General features: G+C 37.9%; 2 protein-coding genes across 3 annotated transcripts in view; one reads left to right on the plus strand and one right to left on the minus strand.

Annotated features, from left to right (window-relative positions):
• Positions 1-6,355, minus strand: part of tbcel (tubulin folding cofactor E-like) — a 20,654-nt gene extending 14,299 nt beyond the window's left edge. The window contains exons 1-4 of one of the 2 annotated variants that reach the window (XM_015370207.1): positions 6,290-6,355; positions 4,098-4,161; positions 1,015-1,154; positions 798-937 (exon numbers count right to left, since the gene is read on the minus strand). In XM_015370207.1, the coding sequence (XP_015225693.1) occupies positions 798-937; positions 1,015-1,144 (270 nt within the window). In that variant the 5' untranslated portion in view covers positions 1,145-1,154; positions 4,098-4,161; positions 6,290-6,355. The remainder of the gene's footprint in view (positions 1-797; positions 938-1,014; positions 1,155-4,097; positions 4,162-6,289) is intronic. The other variant, XM_015370208.1, reaches the window with a different exon arrangement.
• A 3,249-nt stretch (positions 6,356-9,604) lies between these two features.
• Positions 9,605-16,984, plus strand: LOC107081869 (pleckstrin homology domain-containing family B member 1-like). The gene is made up of 6 exons (XM_015370210.1): positions 9,605-9,767; positions 11,913-12,065; positions 13,960-14,062; positions 14,154-14,193; positions 14,275-14,365; positions 16,531-16,984. Exons 1-6 carry the CDS (start codon positions 9,731-9,733, stop codon positions 16,662-16,664), a joined length of 558 nt encoding a protein of 185 aa, XP_015225696.1. The 5' UTR covers positions 9,605-9,730; the 3' UTR covers positions 16,665-16,984.
• The last annotated feature ends 3,871 nt before the right edge of the window (positions 16,985-20,855 follow it).

A 20,855-nucleotide genomic window follows, 5' to 3' on the forward strand; every position in this document is an offset into this window, starting at 1 on the left:
GGAATCATTTCGAAAGGCCTGTTAACTTTTCCAAATCCAGCATGTTTTTAATGACAGACAGCTCAAAAGCTCTCGAGTATTAACTCAGAAATGCTAATTTAGCCTTCCTGTGGTTTTAAAATATAAATTGGAAACAAGTCTTAACATATAAGGGAAGCGCATTTAATGGAAGCACAGCCTTGACACCTTGCCCCGACCCCCCACCCTCCCTATAGGAGGGGTGAGTTTCACCTGAGTGAAGTTGGCCCCCTCACCTCCTTCAAATCAGACAAAATTAGTGTCAAACGTTTGTGCAGCAAAAATTTCTGTTTGTGCCGCTATCGTTTTAAAGATATAAAGAAATATTTCTAGAGGTCATCGAACGAAATGGGTGTCGATTAACTTAGCTCCGTTTGTGCTGGTTTGTGAAGCAAACATTTTCGTTTGTGCTGCTTTGGCTTTGAAGATATTAATGAATGAGTTTCAGGTTTTATATAGTAGCCCAACAAAACCTTATTTTTGTTTTGAAAACATGCAAATTCATCCTCAAACACAACGCTACTCCTGACATTTTTAATTGCAAAAGCTTCCTGGATGGGAAGCGAAACATCTTCAAACTTGGCAAACAAAGTCCAGTGGGTTGTTTTTAATTTTCTTTTTTCGGAAAGCTCCTTAATGGCTCCATAGAAGTTTCGGGAGAGTTCCCTGTCAGTTCAGGAAAGATGACTGGCAGGTTTTGAGAAAGCCCTCTGTTAGTTACTGGGAAAACGTACTATTTTTATTCGTAAGGGGTTTAGAATGTGTTGAAGCAGACTCACCTCTCCCCAGTCATTTAACTGATTGTAGGCCAAATCCAGTTCTAGCACATGAGCACAGAAAGCTTCAATATCAGACCTGTCGCCAGCTTTACTGATCCCACAGTCATTCAGAACCAGAAAGTTGGGCAAGAACAGACGGTCTGTAACCAAGGAAAACAAAAGTTGGTTCATGTAGAACTTTCAATCAGGTATAAAATATTAAGGCCTTTTCCGTTACCTTTAACAGGGGATCCTGGAGGGCTGGGCAGAACCACCACACCTTGGCCATAGGGGAAGTTCTCTGGGTTATACTTCTCACTGAGGACCCGGATGAAGGTGCGCTCCTCCTCTTCATCAGAGGAATCCATGGCTCAGCAGCTTCAAACGCATCCAGAAAAGATAAAAATGGGAATTCTCCTTGGATATAATTACCCAGTAAGTGCAGCTAAAGTCTGCTGTCGTTTTTTTTGTGATGTTTGAAGGTTAGACATGATGTCAACCAAGAATTTATTTTGTCCTGATCTGAAGCTCTCAAACTCAACAAGGAAACTTAACAAGAAAAAGTTTCATAAGTTTTCGTTTCAGAGCTTTAACACAAACACACAAAATTCTGACTTTAAATAGTGATAAAGGATGCACAAAGTTCATGTTTCATGTTTTAAAATTACCAAGCACATAAGGCAAATACAGCTGCTTTTTGTGTCTCTGCTTCTGTCTCCTTGAACCCCAGTTGGCCTCCGCAGATGCCTTCCAGCCGCCGCAGCAAACCGCAGCAAACCGCAACAAGACGACCGGGCCAGAGTCTGCTGTTGATTGGTAATCTGGATGAACTGACTGCACAGACCATGTTTTCAGGTGGACTTTCTCACTTCAAAACAGATTCAAACTACTTTTTACCCACTGATCACAGCAGATATACAGTAGCTGCCATTGTTAGAGGCAAAGAAAGGATGGGGTAGCTCCACCCAACGCGCATTAGACCCACTTTTTCCACCGCACAGCCAGGGCAGCAAAGATGCTTCAGCCGCGAATCAGAACTAAAGTTGTACAAGTATCAAAAATGAAGCAGAACGCGAGTTTTTGCTGCTCCTGCTGCTTTAGGTGTGAACGTAGCATAACAGTGGCTAGCTTCCAGCCATGGCGTCTTGCACAAGCATTGGGGGGTAGATTTGTTCATGTGTCAGGGTACGGGCACAGGGGGGAGGGACAAGCAGATGACCATGATTGACGTGTCAGGAACCAATCGTGTACAACGGACCGTCTTTTGTGATTGGTTGAGGTATACATTAATTTCTCACTGTATTTATTTCAGTTTCACCTCCAGACCTTCTATTTCACTGCTTGCTAAGCGGCTATGGGGAGATCTTTAAGCCACATGGTAAAAAATGCGTCAGAAAAGATCTCCTACTGCATCTTTCAGGAGGAGAATCATTAAAGCAAAGCAGCTGGTTTGTGGGAACTGAAACCCTGCAATACATTTAAAAAGTCCAAATACTGTTATATATTTAATAAATCACAGAAATATCAATATGAAAATAATAAAATACTATATTTTTAATACATTCCAGCAATAATTAATAATTTTTAAACTTTAAAAACCCTAAATATAGCTTATATTTTGATCTGTCAGGCTCTGTCATAGCTTAGAGGTGCCTTTGCACCAACACAACAATGAGGGCTTTATCATCTGTTTCCCTGCAGATTTGCCTGCTGAAACGTCCTCAGGGTTAGAAGAGCACCAACGGCTTTCCTTTAAAGTTATTATAAACTGACACAAAAGGTTGTGCACGGTGCCTGCACACAGTATAAAGGAGGAAACACTGGAGCTGCTCAGCTAAACAACCACAGCCCTTTACAACAATAGGAAAACAAAGCAGGTGAAATATTTAATTTTATAATATATGACTACCATCAGTTTAGCAACCCTGTGGACATATTTATCTTGATAATTTTTTTTTAATCATTATTTTTTGTGCAGCATTCATGACAGCACAGAATCTTTGCTTAGACTGCAATTTCCTGATGACCTTTGACCAGCCACACATGGGTCACCTATTGTCCTGATGAAACCTTAATGCTGCTTTCACAGCGGACGCAGCAGAAGCAGCAAAATCGCCTCCGCTGCTTCATTTTCGCTGCTTGTACCTGTTAGTTCTGACGCACGGCTAAACCAGCTTTGCTGCTCTGGCTGCGCGGTGAAAAAGTGGGTCTGACGCGCGTTGGGCAGAGCTACTCTATCCTTTCTTTGACTTGCAGCTATATTTGCTGTGATCAGTGGAAATAAAGTAGTTTTAATATGTTTTTATGTGGTAAAATCCACCTGAAAACTTAATCAGTGCAGTCAGTTCATCCAGATTACCATCCTGCCTTCTAATATTATATCTGTCGGAGGCGCTCAGACCCCCACATACCAGCGGTGCGCTGTCAGTAGGAATCCCATTCAACAGCAGCCTCTGGCCGGGTTGCCTCCTCGCGGTTCACCGCGGCGGCTGATAGGTGGTTTTTATCAAAATAATCCAAACTGCAGGCACCAGGATAATAAAAGCGAACATTTTCTGCCGGCAGATTTCTGCATTTTAAGTTAATTTATGTGTCAATAAACTGTTTCAGAGGAGTGATCACAGCGCTCTGTGTCATCAGCGATGTGTCTCTCTCCCTGCCAGCTCCCAGATCAGCTTCTCTGATTGGTTGATGCGGCGCGTCGAGCAGCAAAAGTTAAAATTTTCCATCTCGNGCGAACATATTCTGCCGGCAGATTTCTGCATTTTATGTAAATGTATGCGTCAATAAACTGTTTCAGAGGAGTGATCACAGCGCTCTGTGTCATCAGCGCTGTGTCTGTCTCCCTGCCAGCTCCCAGATCAGCTTCTCTGATTGGTTGACGCGGCGCGTCGAGCAGCAAAAGTTAAAAATTTTCATCCCGAGCAGCAGCACGTTTGCGGCGCATCAGATGCTTAACGCTTCCGACACACTGCTTCAGCTGCTCAGACGCGCTGCGCCTGCTGCTCAAAACGCGCTGCGGGAACTTTTGCTGCGCCTTGACGCGCGTCAACCATTGACTTTGCATGTAAACTCGCTGCTTCTGCTGCGCCTGCTGCGTCCGGTGTGAACGTAGCATAAGATATACAGAGGGGGAGAGTGAAGGTGAGTGATGATTGCAGACCTCTGATGTGGACACAAAGTTGTGTTTAAATCCACTTTGTAAAATGTGATTCAACAGCAGCTAATTTTGAGCCATGTGGGTTAAATGGATGGCGAAGAACACGTGCCATGACCTCCATCCTGGAGAACCCTGCTTCCTGAAGACCCCCTGCTCCTTACCTCAGATGTAGATCAGAGGAAAGAATGTTTTCAACAGCTCAGCAAATTCCAGTTCCCATCCTTGCTAAGAGGAACAAAAAGAGAGGGGAAAAAACAAACAAAAATCAAGATACAGGTTTATTTTTAAGGTTCAAATGAAAATGGATGCAGTTGGGCTCATTATATATGATGATAAAGAAAACACAGATCAAATGAGCTGCACATTAGATTATTTGAAGCCTGTATTAAATGACAACAAAAAGTTAAAGTAACATCTGTGCACTCGCCGTAGCTAAAAACAAAAGACAAAAGAATGTATATGGAGTTAAACAGCCTGCTCCCTTTTAAAAAGCAGGGGCACATTAAGGACGTTTTCAGTCAGGACACCATTAATTTCAGGGTGGCAAAGCATAATGACAAACAAAAACAGAACGTTAGGAGTTCTATAGTAGATATGTTTTAAGAACACACACACTAAAAATCAGCTTATTTTGACAACTGGTTTTCTGTGATTTATTACTTTGACCTAATTGAGTTCTACTGCAATCACTTCTAGGTAGGGTTCTCTAATAAACCAAGGCACGCTTTTTTTTGTAAAGCACAATTCAGTAAAAATAAAAATCTAAATGCTTTACGTGAATTAAACTGAAAAACAGCAGCAAAATAAAAGCAAGTGAAAAAAAAACGGAAAGTAGGTCAAATAAAACAGTCAGATCACAAAATAATGATACCTCAGTTAAGAGTCAAAGGCAGCTCTAAACAAATGGGATTTTAACTTTGATTTAAAAGAACTCAGGCTTTCAGCTCTTTTACATTCCAATAGAAGTTTTTTTCCCAGATAAATGGAGCATAGGAACTAAATGCTGCTTCTCTATGTTTGGTTCTAGTTCTGGGTGTACAGAGTAGACTGGAACTAAAAGACCTAAGTGGTCTGGGAAGTTGATCCACTGACAACAAATCTGCTATATTTAGTTGATGATCCATTCGGTGATTTATAGACTAGTAGACTAGTACTAGTAGAAGGACTGAGCTACAGGGAGCCAGTGGAAGGACTTCAGAACTTCAAAAAAAAAAGTTAAAAACAATCCACTAGACTTTGTTTCCAAGTTTTTATTTGTTTTGCTTTCCATCCAGGAAGCTTTTTTTTAATTCAAAATGTCAATTGATTGAAAAAGCTTCCTGGATGGGAAGCAAAACATCTTCAAACTTGGGCACAAAGTCCAGTGGATTGTTTTTTTTTTTTTTTACTTTTTTGGAATGACTATGACCTGGATGACTGGGAATCTTCACCAGCGACTTCAGAACCAGGCTGATGTTCTCTGCTTTCTTTATTCTAGTGAGAACACTGGTAGCAGCCATTTGGATCAGCTACAGCTGTCTGATGGACTTTATAGGCAAACCTATGAAGACACTGTTGCAGTAATCAATTCTACTAAACATAAATGCATGGGTGATTTCTTTCTAGATTCTTACCTTATGGTAATTGGCTATGCTGTTTGAATATCTTTAAAAAAAATAAACTTTACTGACATTGTAATGTACTAACAGATACATGCTTATCTTTAAAAGGAAAACAAAAATGTATTGATTATTTTGTTAAACACACACAGATTTCCTCAAAGTTACTTTTCACAGTAAAAGTTAAACTTTAAACATCGCTCTCTGCTGCCCTCTAAAGAGGGGCACTGGTATTGTATATATTTCAAATATTTTTCTTCCTTTTTCATAAAACAATAGCAAGCATCGACAAATAAATAAGACCGAAAAATACATCTGATATGGTTAATCTAAAGTAAGGTAAAATATTCATTGCGCTCTTTTAAATTTATTGGTGAAAAGCAATTTTAAATTAAATTGTCGTTTTTTCTGCAGAGTTTGGCGAATTCGTCTCAATTCAGCCAAGCAGAGGCTGTTGGGATTTGGAGGACGGAGGCAGACTAAATAAGGCTGTTTGTAACAAATACAACCAAGAGTGAAAACGGAAAAGCCCAGAGCAGAACATTCGGCTGTTTCTAGAAGGAAACAGGCCATAAAAACTGCAACATGCGAAGACAAAGCGCATCGGCACACTCAGTACTTTGGTGGTTTTCTCTTATCTCCAGGCTGATAAAGGGGGAAACATATCGGTGGCTACTGAGGTTCACACAGTTTCTGGGACATATGCACTGATTATATCGTCCAGAAACGTTTAGGTTAGTAATCGGCCCACTCACCGTCCACCGAGCCTCACAGCCTTCGGTTTGTTTTTGTTTTTCTTCGGTTAGTTTGACAGATTAAGACACGCCCACTCCAGCGGAAGTGACGTTGTTTAAATGACTCCTTTTCTAAAAACATTGAGATGAGGAAAAAAAAATAAACTGTTATGTATGATGGAGTATTAGGGCCAAAGGGAAGAGGATTAGGGCCACTGAAAAAAAAAAAGATTTTTAAAAGTTATTTAAGTTTAATATGGGAAAATAGTCAGAATTCTGAGATTAAAGTCAAAATTTTGACTTTAGTCTCAGAACTCTGACAGCTAACAAACATGTTAGCATCAACCTGTAGCCATGTCTGTTTTAGAAACTAACTCTCTTGTTTTAATCACCTTCTGCTCTTCCATTAATGAAATAGCATCACCGGTGACCCTCAGACACGTAAAAAGTCTCCTAATTCCGTCATTTTCCACTAATGTGTTACTGGCCCTCTCAAACAACTCGCATCTCTGTCAGTGAAGCTGAGTGCTCCCACATCTCTTCCTTCATGGTGCCCACCTACATTAAGATCCAAAATTCTGAGATTAAAGTCAGAATTCTGAGTTTGAAGTCAGAATTCTGAGATTAAAGTCAGAATTCTGAGATTAAAGTCAGAATTCTCAGAAAAAAGTTATTGCCTGGCCACCCTTATAAAAATTTTCTGGCTACGCCTCTGTGCTCCACATTCCATATTTTAGGGAGGAAAGTGCTTCTTGCAAGACTTGTCATAAATACAACTTGTGTCTCGTAATTTTAGGACTTATTCTCGTAAGAGAACTTGTGGCCCCATGAAAAGACATTGATATTTGGCCCCACCAAAAAAAAAAAATGTATGTAAGCTTTTAAACTTGTTAGGACAATTATCATTGAAGATGTGTGAGTTTATTACACCTTGGTATTGGCTGCCTGTTGCAGTATCAGAACTGATGTTTTAATCTAAGTAAGACAGTTCCTCTATTTGGATGTACAGTTACAATCTTCATTCTGCATGTGGCAAAGATTTGGAAATGGAATGAGAGCAGTGTCCTTCAGCTAAGAACGAAGTATAATATTTTCATAAGGCTGGAGCCATGGATGTCTAATCATCTGCTAATGTGTATGATGTAATGATGTGATGATGTGGCAGACTGGAGATGTATAAAATGCCTTATTTAACTGTTGATCAGGGACACTTTCTGAGAGGTGAGCAGCTGCCATTCTGTAAACTCTAAGCAATTTCTCTGATCTGAGTAAGATTACAATTTCTATCAGAATCTGTTGTCATGTCTCCTGGTTATTTATTACATATAAGTTATGAAGAGTTTTTTAAAGAGTTTGTCCCGAGTGATCTCTTTTCAGGGAAAAGAACCGGAGAGCTAGAGCATCAGGGTGCATACACCGAGCCTATCTCAACAAACAGCTATAAAGATGCATTGATTTGTTTCATTCATTATCACTTTTCATTCAAAATGAGGCACGCCCGGGAGAACTGATGCGATGTAGGACTGGTCAATATATTCATGCTTTTTTTTGCTGTTTACTGCTTAAAAATGAGGGAGAACATAAAAATAATTTATTTCACTATGGGATTTTCTTTTTATATTTGAAAAGTATAGCGGGACATATCTTTTCTTCTTCTTTTGGGGCCCCCCCTCACTCAAGGGCCCTTAGAATCTTCCTAACTATACGACGCCCCTGATTCTCTTAATGTTACAACTTTATTCTCAAAATAGAAGAAGAAATAAACTCTAGCCTGGCCCAAATACTCCGTCCTAGTTATGGAATAGAACAGGGAACAAGTTTTTCACGTAAATCCTAACTCCTTTGAATTTGTGTTTCTATAATGTCATTATGAATGGCTCCTTTTAAGGTTTAAGGCAACATACCAAGTTTTTTGAAAATTTATTTTATTAAAAACATATTTAGTTAAACATGTTAGCTAAATCAAAATTCTAATTAGCACAACTTGAAATTCAATTAGGTTCACTACCCCACAAAACACTTTAGAACCCTTTTTAATTATGAGTCAGCATCTTAATAATACAACTTCTTGCCAGTAGATGGCAGCATGGTATCATGAACAAATAAATGTACTGTCATGTTTAATTTTTATCATATATTTACATAGAAGTGTATATAGAGAGATCTAAATATTGGGAGGAAGATCAGCTGAAGTCCTTTGAGTGGAGAAGAAGGGAGAAGCAATTTATTAGAAACTACAAAGGTCTGATTATGTTACAAACCGTAGATAGAGTGAAAGGTAATAAAACAATTTGTGTTGCAAAAATTCCTTTTTGATATCTGAGATCTTAGCCATTTGATTTTTACAGGAAAAAACAACAAACTACTCTATTAATTTTAATTTTGCATGGTTTTCAATATTTTTTATGTTGAAATTTAAAGGAATGTTGTGCATTTTTATTCAACCCTCCAGTGTCAGTAATATTCTTTTTCTACTTGTCCAGCTGCAGGTTCTTTGAGGTTTTGTCTCTACGGCATTTAATATCTACTAGCTGGACAACTTTACTTATTCTTGTAGTAAAACACCCCAAACTCAGTCAGATTTAAGGGGTAAAATCTGTGATCATCAAATTAAAACTCAGTCACAGATTCTGCATTGGTCTTAACCATCCTGTTGTAATTTCAGTTGCACATTTGGGGGTTTTTTTCTGCTAGAAGATGAAAGTCCATCCTGTTTTAGTCTTGGGCTTCCTCTAACAGGTTTTCTTCCAGAATTAAACTGGATTTACTTCCATCTATCTGTTTTATCAACTCTGACTCGCCTCCATATCCCTGCTGAAAGGAAAAGTCTCTCCACGGTATGGCGCCTCAGCTACCATCGCTGAAAAGTAATAATAGTAGAATTTTCCTGAAGATACTGACTATAAATCCGAAAAGGCTCTAGAAAATATTATTTCTAAAGAAAATAAATGTTCACAAACATTTTGGGTTACTATTTTAGCCAATAGCCAGAAATCATGTCACTGCTTTTTACCTGGAAAGCCACCATGTGGGGACTCTTATAACTGACCTGGGGACTATTAGGCTAATCCTCATGCTGCTATCTCAGAGCAGGGATTAACTAGTATAATTAGTTGTACCTTAAATGAGAAAAATCAGAGGCACATGAATCAAATAGTTTATGTTTCTGAGATTATTTGTAGCCGTAAAGACTCTGATGAAAACAGAAATAATAACTGAGTCAGCGGGACACTCAGCCCAGAAAGAGCAAGGGGAGAGTGGATGAGAGGGGCAGGGCGTCTTAATCCAGTGAGTCAGCCTCAGAATAATCTTCCAGCCAAAGCGAATATAAACAGACACAGGCACGGAGTTCTAGAACAGATTGTAGATCGTATAATCTCATGAAATAAAATAATTTCCTGTTTTTGATTCTGTTGGAATAATAATAAAAATAAAACAACAAAACAGACTGCAGTCAAGAACATGGCACTCCTAAAGTCCGGCTGGCTGTGGAGACAGAGTGAGTACATTTCTGGTTATCTGCTAGTTACTATAGCAGCATGAAAAGTAAACACAGGATATTTCATTTAAAGCTTCTCCATTTCATCTAAATTTTTAACACATGCTGGTCAATTTTGAGGGCCAAAAGTGCAACAATCCAATAATTATCTAGACCAAAAGATACATTAAAGGGGAAGTTGATATTATAGATCTGTTAGAAGACAATCTTATAATATCACCTGTTTAATGATAATAAAAAAAAAAAACGTTGGGGGTATTTTTTCTACTTTGGTAAAGGTTAAACATGTTGATCTTTAACTGATCAATATCAGCTACTGTAGCCCCTCCGATTTGTCCGCTCTGCAAGCTGTATATTTATAAGTTACTACTTCCGATTATCTGAGCAGTGCTTCAGCAGAAAACAGCAAGAATATTCTAGAAACCCCAAACTGTACCAGTTATGAAACACCAACCTTAGTAGTTACTAATCCTATTAATTGTATTTGGCCAAGTCTTTAATTGGCTAACAGATCAAGGGTAGAAAAAGGTGTACATTTCGAAACTTATTTCGAAATAGCAGTTTTACACGAAGAAATGGTTTACTGTTCTACTGTGAGGGGTAAAAACAACAAGAACTGCTTGATAAAAGACCAGGTCCTTACGGTGTAAATATAAGGCAATAGCACTGATATGATGTATGTCCTGTACAACTCAACTTAAAAAAACACCTGCCATGAAACTTAGAGAATTGGATGAAAGTCACAGTGTGATTTCCCTGACCATAGATGTTAAAAACATGGTTTGCTTAGAGGGAAAGGATCTCAGTCTGCACAGGTACCTCAACATTACCATCAGTAACCAAAGAATATATGGACAACAATGAGACTACAAACAATTAGAAAAGGCAGGAAAGGTGATGAATAGATGGAAAACAGGCGAGGGAGGCTGCTAAGAGCCTGATCATGAAGGAGCTGAAGGACTTTCCTTGTTTTGGTTGCAGTTTACTAGCCTCGTGAGACCATCCCGATCTCGCGAGCTTTCAAGGTTTCACTCGCAGATCAGTCTGGAGACTCTCGGTTAAAGAAAATTTGGAGTCGTTCACCAAACGAACGACCAATCAGAGTTGGCTTTGAGGCGGGTTGAGGTGTGACGCAACGAGAAGCGCAACAGTTCAGTCTAAAGAACATGGCGGCTTCAGCCGATGAAACTAGCGTTAGCGTGGCTATCGAGCAAGTTTTATCGGAATTACAGAGTATTTCTTCTCTGAAAGAAGAGCAAAACACTGCTCTGGAGGCTTTTCTCAGAGGAAAAGATGTTTTTGCTCTTTTCCCGACTGGTTTCGGCAAGAGTAGCCTGGCTTGTGGTTGTGTTTTCGTCGTCGCTCTGTTAGTACGTCATATGCTTCGTTGATCTGATTGGTTTATTTGGCCCGTCTATCACCAACATAGGCCAATCAGCTAACCAGTATTTTCACCCCTTCCCAAAATTACTTCAACGGAAGGTTTCCAGATGGATATGCGAAGCAAATCCATCTGGCGGAGTCAGGTTAGCAGTTTACTGTATACTGGGCAACAATCTCCTATATTACCCATGTGTGTAGAATAAGATGTAGGGTTGGGACAAGGACAGATTTTCTTTCAAAAAAAAAAAAAAAAAACAGTATATAGTTTGGTTGACAAGTTGCAAATATTGTCAAGTTAAAATTAATTTTGCCATTTGCCAAAGAAGACTGTTGATGCTGAACTTAAATCAACAGGATTACATAAGAGTATGAGTTGAAGGGAGTCCAAACTCATGCAGCCGGTTTTTGATTCATTTATCATCAATTACATAATCAGATTTTTAAATAGGTGTTTTGTGGGGTGACTGAATAACTTAGTGATGTCTTTACACAAACAACTATTTTAATCATAAAATAAATATGAAGAAAAAAAGGATTTTACCAAAATATTTTAATAATGAAATGTTTCAATCAGTTCCACTCTCTAGAATTAAAGGGAGGACTGATCCCAGTGGTATGCTACGACTTAGTTGTATCGTTAAAGGTAATTCATTATTTTAATATATTATAACAGGAAAAGCAATGTGAGAATTTTTGGACTATGCCAACATCAGATCCTTGACAAGCACTAACATTTCACTGTGACATGTGTTTGATCTCCAGCTGCTATCCTAAAACGCTGGAAGCTAAACTGGTGCGACCTTTGGATAGATGGCAGTCTGTGCTTCTACAAGAGTGACAACAGGCGAGAACTAGAGCAACGTGTTGGCCTCAAGGCGACGTGTATTGATGTGCGGTCGGGCCTGGAATGTGGAGGTATGTCACAAGAATATAACGAACAGAGTAACCATTAAAAAAAAGCACATTTTTGGCTCCGAGCTCGTCTAGACGGGGCCTAATGTGGAGCTGGTTGACAGTTGCCTTTTGTATCTATGCTTCTTTTTCTATGTCTGCTTCTGTGGATTGCATTAGAGTCAATGATTCAATGCAATCAGCTGGTTTTCCTTAGATAAAAAACTTTGAATCAATTTGACTGGATGATCTGGTGAACTGGAAAGGGCCTTGAGATGACATGCGTTGTTAATTGGTGCTATAGAAATAAACTGAATTTAAATTGAGTTTGATTCTGCTGTATTCCTCGGTTTTTGGATGTCTGGATGTTATTGCTTTTATTTCTACCACTTTTAAAATAGTTTTTAATAGCACTCAGTGTATAAACAAGGCAGAATTAGCATGGCCATTATCTATGAAAAAAAGATCAACCTAAAGTCGGAGTGACAGCAAGAGCCAAAAGTGGCATCTGGCATGCCGCTTTTAAAAAACATGGTATATGCCAATTGGGAATCAGCTTATGCCACTTGGGAACACTTGGCAATTGCCAGTTTTGTCAAATATCCTAGATGGACGCTGAATATCCTAATTTGGTTTTATTGGCAATATATCTTTGCAGTAAATAGTAAACAAAAAGATCAAAATAAAGTAATGTTTATGTATGTAGTTGTAAATGTGTCTTTGTGTTGAAAAAATGGTCAAAAACAGTCATACCACGAAATCTTGTTGTTGGTTTTGCTTTGACAATGTAAATATATGTTCCAAAAATGTCAGCATATGAACTGCATCGCTTGTGATCTGCTAAGCATGAGCAGATCCCTTGTCTCTGGTTGCAAGCAACAGGTGATTACTGCTCCCTGCTGTACATAGGCGTGTGTTGTCAGATCAATGAAAATATGATTTTCATCCAGCCATTTTCCATCACGCTTACCCCAAGCAGGGTCGTGGTCGGGTGAGAGGCAGGGTCCAGCCTGAACAGGTCGCCATCGCAGGGCAACACAGAGACAAACAGGATAAACAACCATACAACCACACTCCCACCTAAGGAGAATTTAGAGAAGCCAACCAACCATCCAATCATGTTTTTGGACTGTGGGAGGAAGCTGGAGTACCCGGAGAGTTTAATCTTCACATTAAAAAGACTTTTTTGTTAAAACATAACCATTGTGTTAAGACATATGTCAATTTGAACCAACTGGAGGTTACCGTGTTCCTACTGAACTGCTAAGTTCGATTTGCTAATGATAACCAAAGGTCAACTGGTAATGCAACATGGCACAGGCATGTTACTGTAAGTTTATCAGCTTTTTCTACAAGTCATTTAGTGTGAAATTATTTAACTGCTCTTTTATAATCAACCTTTTTAGATTCCAACTGAGAAAATGGTTCTTTGCATTTAAACCCTAGTGATCTAAACACGTTTTGCAAGATAATTGTAAAAGGGAATAAAGTCGCATAGAAACACTGACAGGAGTTATGATTTAAGAATTAATATACCATGAAAGACTTCTAGCTTAACATATCTTCTCTGTCTGCTTTGGATAAGTGATGGATCTGGTGACCGGCTGACAAACGGCACAATTAAGGGTGCTAGTGCACCTCCTAGTGGGTAGGAGGAGAAAGACATGTAGCTATCGCCATCAAATATGGCAAACCCACAAACTCATTCAACAAATTTGAATCCTAAAAAAATTTAGTCTAATTTGAATAATAATAATAAAAAAAATACCTTTAGATTTATTGCCCAGAAGCATTAACAAATCAAAGGAATATGTAACCAAACATGAATATCTTTACCTACTGGGATGAGTGTAAATCCTGGCAGAACATCTTGGACTCTGAACAGAGGGAAATAAAAGTCTTTGCTGTGTGTCTGTAGGAGTTAGCCCACCAGAGGGTATTCCAAGGGAAAACCTTATCACCATTCATCTCAGAGATGGCTCAACACTCAACTTAGGTGCAAACAGCGAAGATGAATGCCTGTAAGTACATCGTTCCTATCGAGTTAGCTTTTGATATTAAAGCATTCATCAGCATTTCATTCAATTTTCCTTTTTATTTTTCCTCGGACAGAGCCTGGAAACTAACTCTACTTGAAACCCGAAGAAACCCAGTAAGTTCTTTATGTTGATCTTCAATTCTGAAGCTTCATCTAGCAATTCATTGCTAAAAGCAGAGTTTTTCCTCTGTGCAGGTGTTCACATATGACCCCTATGATGACTCTTATCAAGCTATCCCACTCAGCAACTACCACACTGTCTATATCACACCTGGAGCAGGACCAGGTATGTCAAATAAGCTTATTCTCATCCTTTTAAAGTTGCCAGGTTTATTTTGCAGAGCTTCAAAGCCCTATGCCCGGGGAAGGGTGTCTCTGAAGTTCACAAACTCAACTGAATGCTGACAGCAAACACAAAAACAATCAGAGAACAAGCCTCCTCTTCTGTTTTTTTTATGAGTTTGAACCCTGATATTTCCTGCAAACATCGCTCTTTATTCTCACTGTTTTCTTCAAACACCAGCTGCCTGTGTGATCAAATTCAAATGTGGACCACTTGACTCAGCAAGCCGAATTTTAAAATCAGAATTGCATAAACAAGACTAAAGCAGATACTTTTTATCCAAGCTGAACACAAATAACAGCTATAGAGATGCACATTTTTTTTTGCAGTTTGAACAGAGAAATTGTTTTAAGTGGGCACACCTGATTTGCAAGTGAAGTCAACAGCAGAAGGGAAGTTTGATGGGAGACAAAACGGTCAGGCTTATTGTGCTCTGAAACCTGTTTAATAGGGCTGTTAGAGCATCCAAATCTTCACTAAAATGAGAATTGAAATAAACCTCAGTGAACTGTAGTTTAATCACTAAATGGCTCTCTTAACTTGCTAAGCTAAAAGTTCTCCTCCCTTATAATACATCACATTACTGGAAGTTATAATGATTCTTTTTGTTTTTCACACCTTTTATTCGATGTGTATTCTGAAAAATTCCACTTAAAGATGGCTGTAACAATCAGATTGCTTAAGTGTGCACTTGAAGTGATATTTTGGGGTAACACTGGATTAAGTTTCAGCAGTGGCCTTTATCCCACTTTGATGACATTTTCCTACTTAGCCTTTGAAAGGTTTTCCATGTATGTAAGATTTTGGGGACATATCTTGTCCAAAGCTCCCTCCAGGTGATCCCACAGATCTACTGTTGGATGAAGTTCTTAATTCTAGCTTACTGTTGTCACACTTTTTCTTTTTTTTTTTTTTTTTAAACATTTGTCACTCTTTAGACTCAGATGTACAGTGACACTAAAACCTATATTCTGCCTTCATCTTGAAAGTATTTTTGTGGTTTTACCAACTTGTTCAAATATCTGCTGGTGAAGATTCTCAATCATCCAGGTTACAGTCATTCCAAAAAGTTAAAAAACAATCCACTGGAATTTGTTTCCAAGTTTGAAGATGTTTCGCTTCCCATCCAGGAAGTTTTTCAATTAAAAATTTCAAAAATAGCGTTGAGTTTGAGGCTTTATAGAGTGGACCCAAAACAAAACCTTGTTTTGGCATAGAAAACTTAGGAATGGGCTGTCGTTTGGATTCTTTGTTAGCCTGCAATACCCGATACCTGTCTATGTCTCTGAAATTGGGTTGTTCAAATATACATCCACTTTAACAAAAAAATCTCCTCATAATGCAACCACCTCTATGCTTTACTGTAGGTATAGGGTTCCTTGGTAACATGACATTATTTTGTAGTTTGGTTTCATTGTTGGACATTTGTTTATCCTTTCCAATTTTTTGTCTAATCGCTTTTTACCATGTTAATCTTTCACTGTATTCTTTTCCTGACTTGTATATTTAAATGATAAAATCCAATTTTCCATTTCTTCTTACTATGGATTTTACTAAAAGCCACAAATTGGCAAATTTTTTATATTTCTACTTGTAAGTATATTTCCAAACTGTTCGGTTCATGATGACTGGCAGAAGATCATTATAATTAAAGGTGGTTGTGAAATTAAAACAGGACTGAATGCTGAAAATGAATCAAAGGTTGTTCAAAAAGGAGCTTTTTATCTTCAATATCTACACCTCTTCTTTCAGTTTAACTGCACATGACCATGTTATTAAAAATGCAAAAGGTTCAATGTTGGCTCAATTTCCTAACTTCACACTGACCTGGAATTATAACAAAAAAAATGTTGATTCAATAAAAGTAAAAAAAAAAACTTATTACCCTTAACCAGCTTTATTTGATCTGAAACCCTTTAGATATTATTTTTAATAGCCAGAATTTCTAAACCTAACCAGCTTGCCACAATAAGAAAAACAAAACAAACGCTATTATCTTCACTAAATGTAGATTTTATGTTTTAATTTACCCTCAGAAATATACCGTAATTTCTACATAATAGCAATGATATTTATTACAAAATGGCCACTGTCCTGTTTTCTTTAAGGAACCCACCAGGTGATTGTGCAGAGAGATCCGTTTGATGGCGTGGCAGAGAGCGTTGCACTGGGAATACTGGCGGGCATGGCAGCCGGGGCAGCCATGCGATCCTTCCTGTGGATGCCCTTCTTCTTCTGCTGAAGCCATCTGCGTCTCCTGCACAGGCAGAATCCCAGACACCTGATGATAATGTGTAGAAAAGCTTCTCCATCACTGTTTGATCTGCTTTTCTTCTCAGTTCCAGTTTTAAATTTAAGCCTGAAGGCTGCTGTGTCTTTACGTTATTTAAGCTCGTTTATGCAGGGCATTCAACTCTACCCCAGAACATTTCTGAAACGACAAGCCAGTTTTGTAATTAAATGTCTTTTATCTGCTGATTTACATCTTGCAAACTTAAAAGGAAATAGTTTATTGTGAGCATTGCTCTGTTATAATATAAGTTGCACAAATAAAAGCTAATTTGCTCCTAAATTTTTGTGCTCTATGAATGAGATTATAAGTAATATACTATTAGTAAAGACATCAGGCCAATGGAGGGCTGAGTTTCTGCTGTTTCTGTTCACTATGGGGTGGTTGTCAGCATTGGTACAATGCTGAAAAACAAGATAAATCATCTTAAAATTAAACCATATGAAAAAAAAGACACATCGTGATTTATCTGGGCATCTTTCAAAGGATTTAGTCTTTACTAGTTTCTAAAATCGTTTAAATCTACTTCTAAGAGCAAAAAGCAGATTTTACCTCATTACAAAAAAAATAAATAAATAAAAAGTTAAGGGTGGAAAAGTGAGAACTGTTACTGCCTGCATAGAACGCCAACATGAAAACAAGGCAAACAAAGTCAACAGGTTCATGTTGCTTCAGGGCATAAAAGTTAATAATCTAATGTGAACCCGAAAGCAAAATCCATCCCTTTATTGTTTAAACTTGCTTATTCTTGCTGGGTCACAGAGAAGCTGGTGCCTATTTTCTAGCAGCCACTGAGCAAAAGGTGGGGTACAACCTGTAGGGGAAGGAAAAAAACATACATACTAACACCTAAGGATGATTTCAAAATCTTACTGTCATGATTTTGCACTGTAAGAAGTTGGTGTACACTGGGTGAACATGCACACTCCATGCAGAAAGGTTAGGAGTATAACTCAGGATCTACTTGTTGCAAGTAAACATTTCCAGCTGCACCGCAAACATTTAACTAGGTGTAGTCATTCATTACAGTAATCATGTCTCTTATATTGGGATACCAGAAAAATAACCATGGTTTATTGATAGCTAATAATAGAAGGAATCATCATAATAAATTATTGTGAACGGGAATTGTGATTTCTCAGTTCCTTTACCAATGGGCCTCATGTAACAGTATATTCTTACCTTTTCTCCTACCGTGTGCTCTTATGAATGCCCTACATCAGATTCAACAAAAACTTTTGAACTCAAATGAATATGATCCGCATAAACATGATGTATTCCGCCTGTGCATAAGTGAGCGTGCATGCCGAGAAATAGGTAACGGTTTCTTTTACAGTACATCAATAATCATGTAATAACATAGTAATAACATAACAAGCCGAACTATAGTACTTGGTAATAAGAAAAACTTTACCCTAAGATTAAGGTATATGATTTCTAAATAATAACTTGCATGTAATTATTATAATTGTATGTGATTATGTAACAATGTAATTACCATTGGTTTAGCACGTAACATTTTTTATTATTGGTCACCACCTACAAATATAAAATGGAACTCAAGTTACACATAAATAAGAGTTTAGTAAAGAAGATTGGTTTGCTGTCTTCTAGGTTTGGTTTTCTGTTATACACCTAGTAATAAAAATTTTACATTTTAACAGCATTTTAACAGCATTTTAACATATAACACATTCATTGATTGCTGTCTGTGAAATTACTATGAGTTAGATGGTAATAACGGTTGGAAATCTTAGAACTCTGACTTTACATTTTCCGCCTGAAATTTGAAGCACATCACTTAGTAAAATTCTCCATAATTTTTTTCTTGTTACCTTGTAATATAGTGTAACCTGCTGTGTTAATATCAGGTTATTAAATCGTCATTGATGTACTGTAAAAGAAGGTGCTACAGAGAAATGTGCATCTGCATAATTATCGCCCCAATAATGTCCTAGCAGGGTACTACTTCCCACGCTTGTTACTTCACAGAAATGGCATTGAAGCAAAGAATAGTGACTATATCACTTTGGAGATGGAGGTTCTGCTGACTGAGAGCTGAGCAGCAGAATTAAAGGCCAAGCAGTGAAATGAATCACAAGAGCTGTATATGTCATGATTGCAGAAGTAAAAATAAAATTAAAAATAATAACAAAACTTAAAATAAAAAGAAATTTGATCTGAAAACAGTCACTGAAAACTACTGATGGAGGTAAATCAACCTTTAACAATAAGTTACTTTAACAATAAGTTGGACTGGACTAGAAACACTGAGGCGGTCTACAAAAAGGGCCAAAGCCGACTATTCTTCCTGAGGAGGCTGAAGTCCTTTAACATCTGTGGGACGATGCTGAAGATGTTTTATGAGTCAGTTGTTGCTACTGTAGCACGCTCTTCTTTGCTGTGACATGCTGAGGCAGTGGGCTGAGGGTCGCTGAAAACAACAGACTGAAAAAACTGATCAGGAGGGCCGGTGATGTTGTGGGGGAGCAGCTGGACACCCTGACCATCGTGGCAGAGAGGAGGATGCTGTCCAGGTTTCAGTCCATCTTAGACAATGACTCACATCCTCTCCACGACACACTAGTCCATCAGACGAGCTCCTTCAGCAGAAGACGACTCTTACCCAGATGCACCACAGAGCGCCACAGGAAGTCATTCCTACCTGTGGTCATCAATCTCTATAACGCCTCCCTCAAGTGATTCCCCTGTAATTGACATTTATGCACTATTTTTTCAGGCCACATATCACTTTACTTGGATTTATCACTTTACTTGGATTTTTATTTTACTTGGATTTAGTTTTATATATGCATATACAGTATATATATACATATATATATATATATATATATATATATATATATATATATATATATATATATACACAGGAGAGCTATATGTCAATATATTTTTATCTCTTTTTTATTTTTATATTTATTATATTGTGTAGTTGGATGTGTATATATATATTTAAAACTGTAACTGGAGCGTGTAACTAAAGTAATTTCCCTCTGGGATTATTAAAATATTTCTGATTCTTAACCAACACATGTCATTCTGCTAAATCTCCTTTTAATATAGGCACATGTTTACTGTACATCTCTAGACCACATCTGTCATCACTTCATCTAATTTGATGAAGTCAGACAGACCCAAATGTTCCACATGTTATGTAATAAAGCCAAAGAGCTTCCATGGAGTTGGAAGCTCATATTCATGGAGGAATGCATGTCGTACCGCTAGAGGAGTTTAAAAGCAGCAAGTCTCTGAACTTTATTTGGATTTTCCATCCATTTTCTGTTCCAGGTTTTATTTCAGTAGTAGCTTGCTCTCACATAAAGCTCACTGACTATTCTTTCTTTTGACAACATGACAAAAAATTTGACCAGTTTCCCCTGGATACTGAAATACCAACTGCAGGTGTTGTGACTGACAGTTCTGTCATGAGCTAATAAAAATTTCAATTTATCATTGCAGAGTTACATAATCTATAATGCTGGAGGGCTTGATGAAATCGATAAAACAAATGTGGTAATTTAGTGAAAAAACAGGATAAAAACTTGGACAACAGCCAACTGATTGCTCAAGACTTTGTCTGGAGCACTCGTAAAAAAAATTTCGTACCTGAGAAAAAATTTGTAATAGGAGAAAAATGGTGAAAGCGACATTTTATCCTCAACCACTCATACAAATAATTTAGGAACTAATTTGTTTATATGAACAGTTTCAGCATTTGTTATACGTCTGTAAATCTATATAACAGGGTAAATATGTATCTCCAATTCATGACAGCAGCAAGTAAAATGAGACTGCACAGCAGATTGGATTAATTAAAGTACCAGTTATTAAACAGGTAGAGAAATAGGTGTTTTATACATAAAATGTTTTATTGTTCCACTGTGAGGGGTTGAAAAACTGCTGAGCAAATCTCTGGTGCCTCTGAAAAGGATTTACAAACCCCTGATAAAATACCAGGTCCTTTTGGTGTAAAAATAAGACAATAGCACTGATGAGACAAATACTCTGTACAATTGAAAAACAGCTACCATGAAATTTAGAGAATAGGATTAACATTAAAGGAATAGTACACCCAAAACATGATTAGCCTTCATCTTCTACTCACCCCCATGCTGAACAACA

The sequence above is a fragment of the Cyprinodon variegatus genome, unplaced genomic scaffold (assembly GCF_000732505.1).
Source record: "Cyprinodon variegatus isolate N-32 unplaced genomic scaffold, C_variegatus-1.0 Scaffold43, whole genome shotgun sequence".
Lineage (NCBI taxonomy): Eukaryota > Metazoa > Chordata > Actinopteri > Cyprinodontiformes > Cyprinodontidae > Cyprinodon > Cyprinodon variegatus.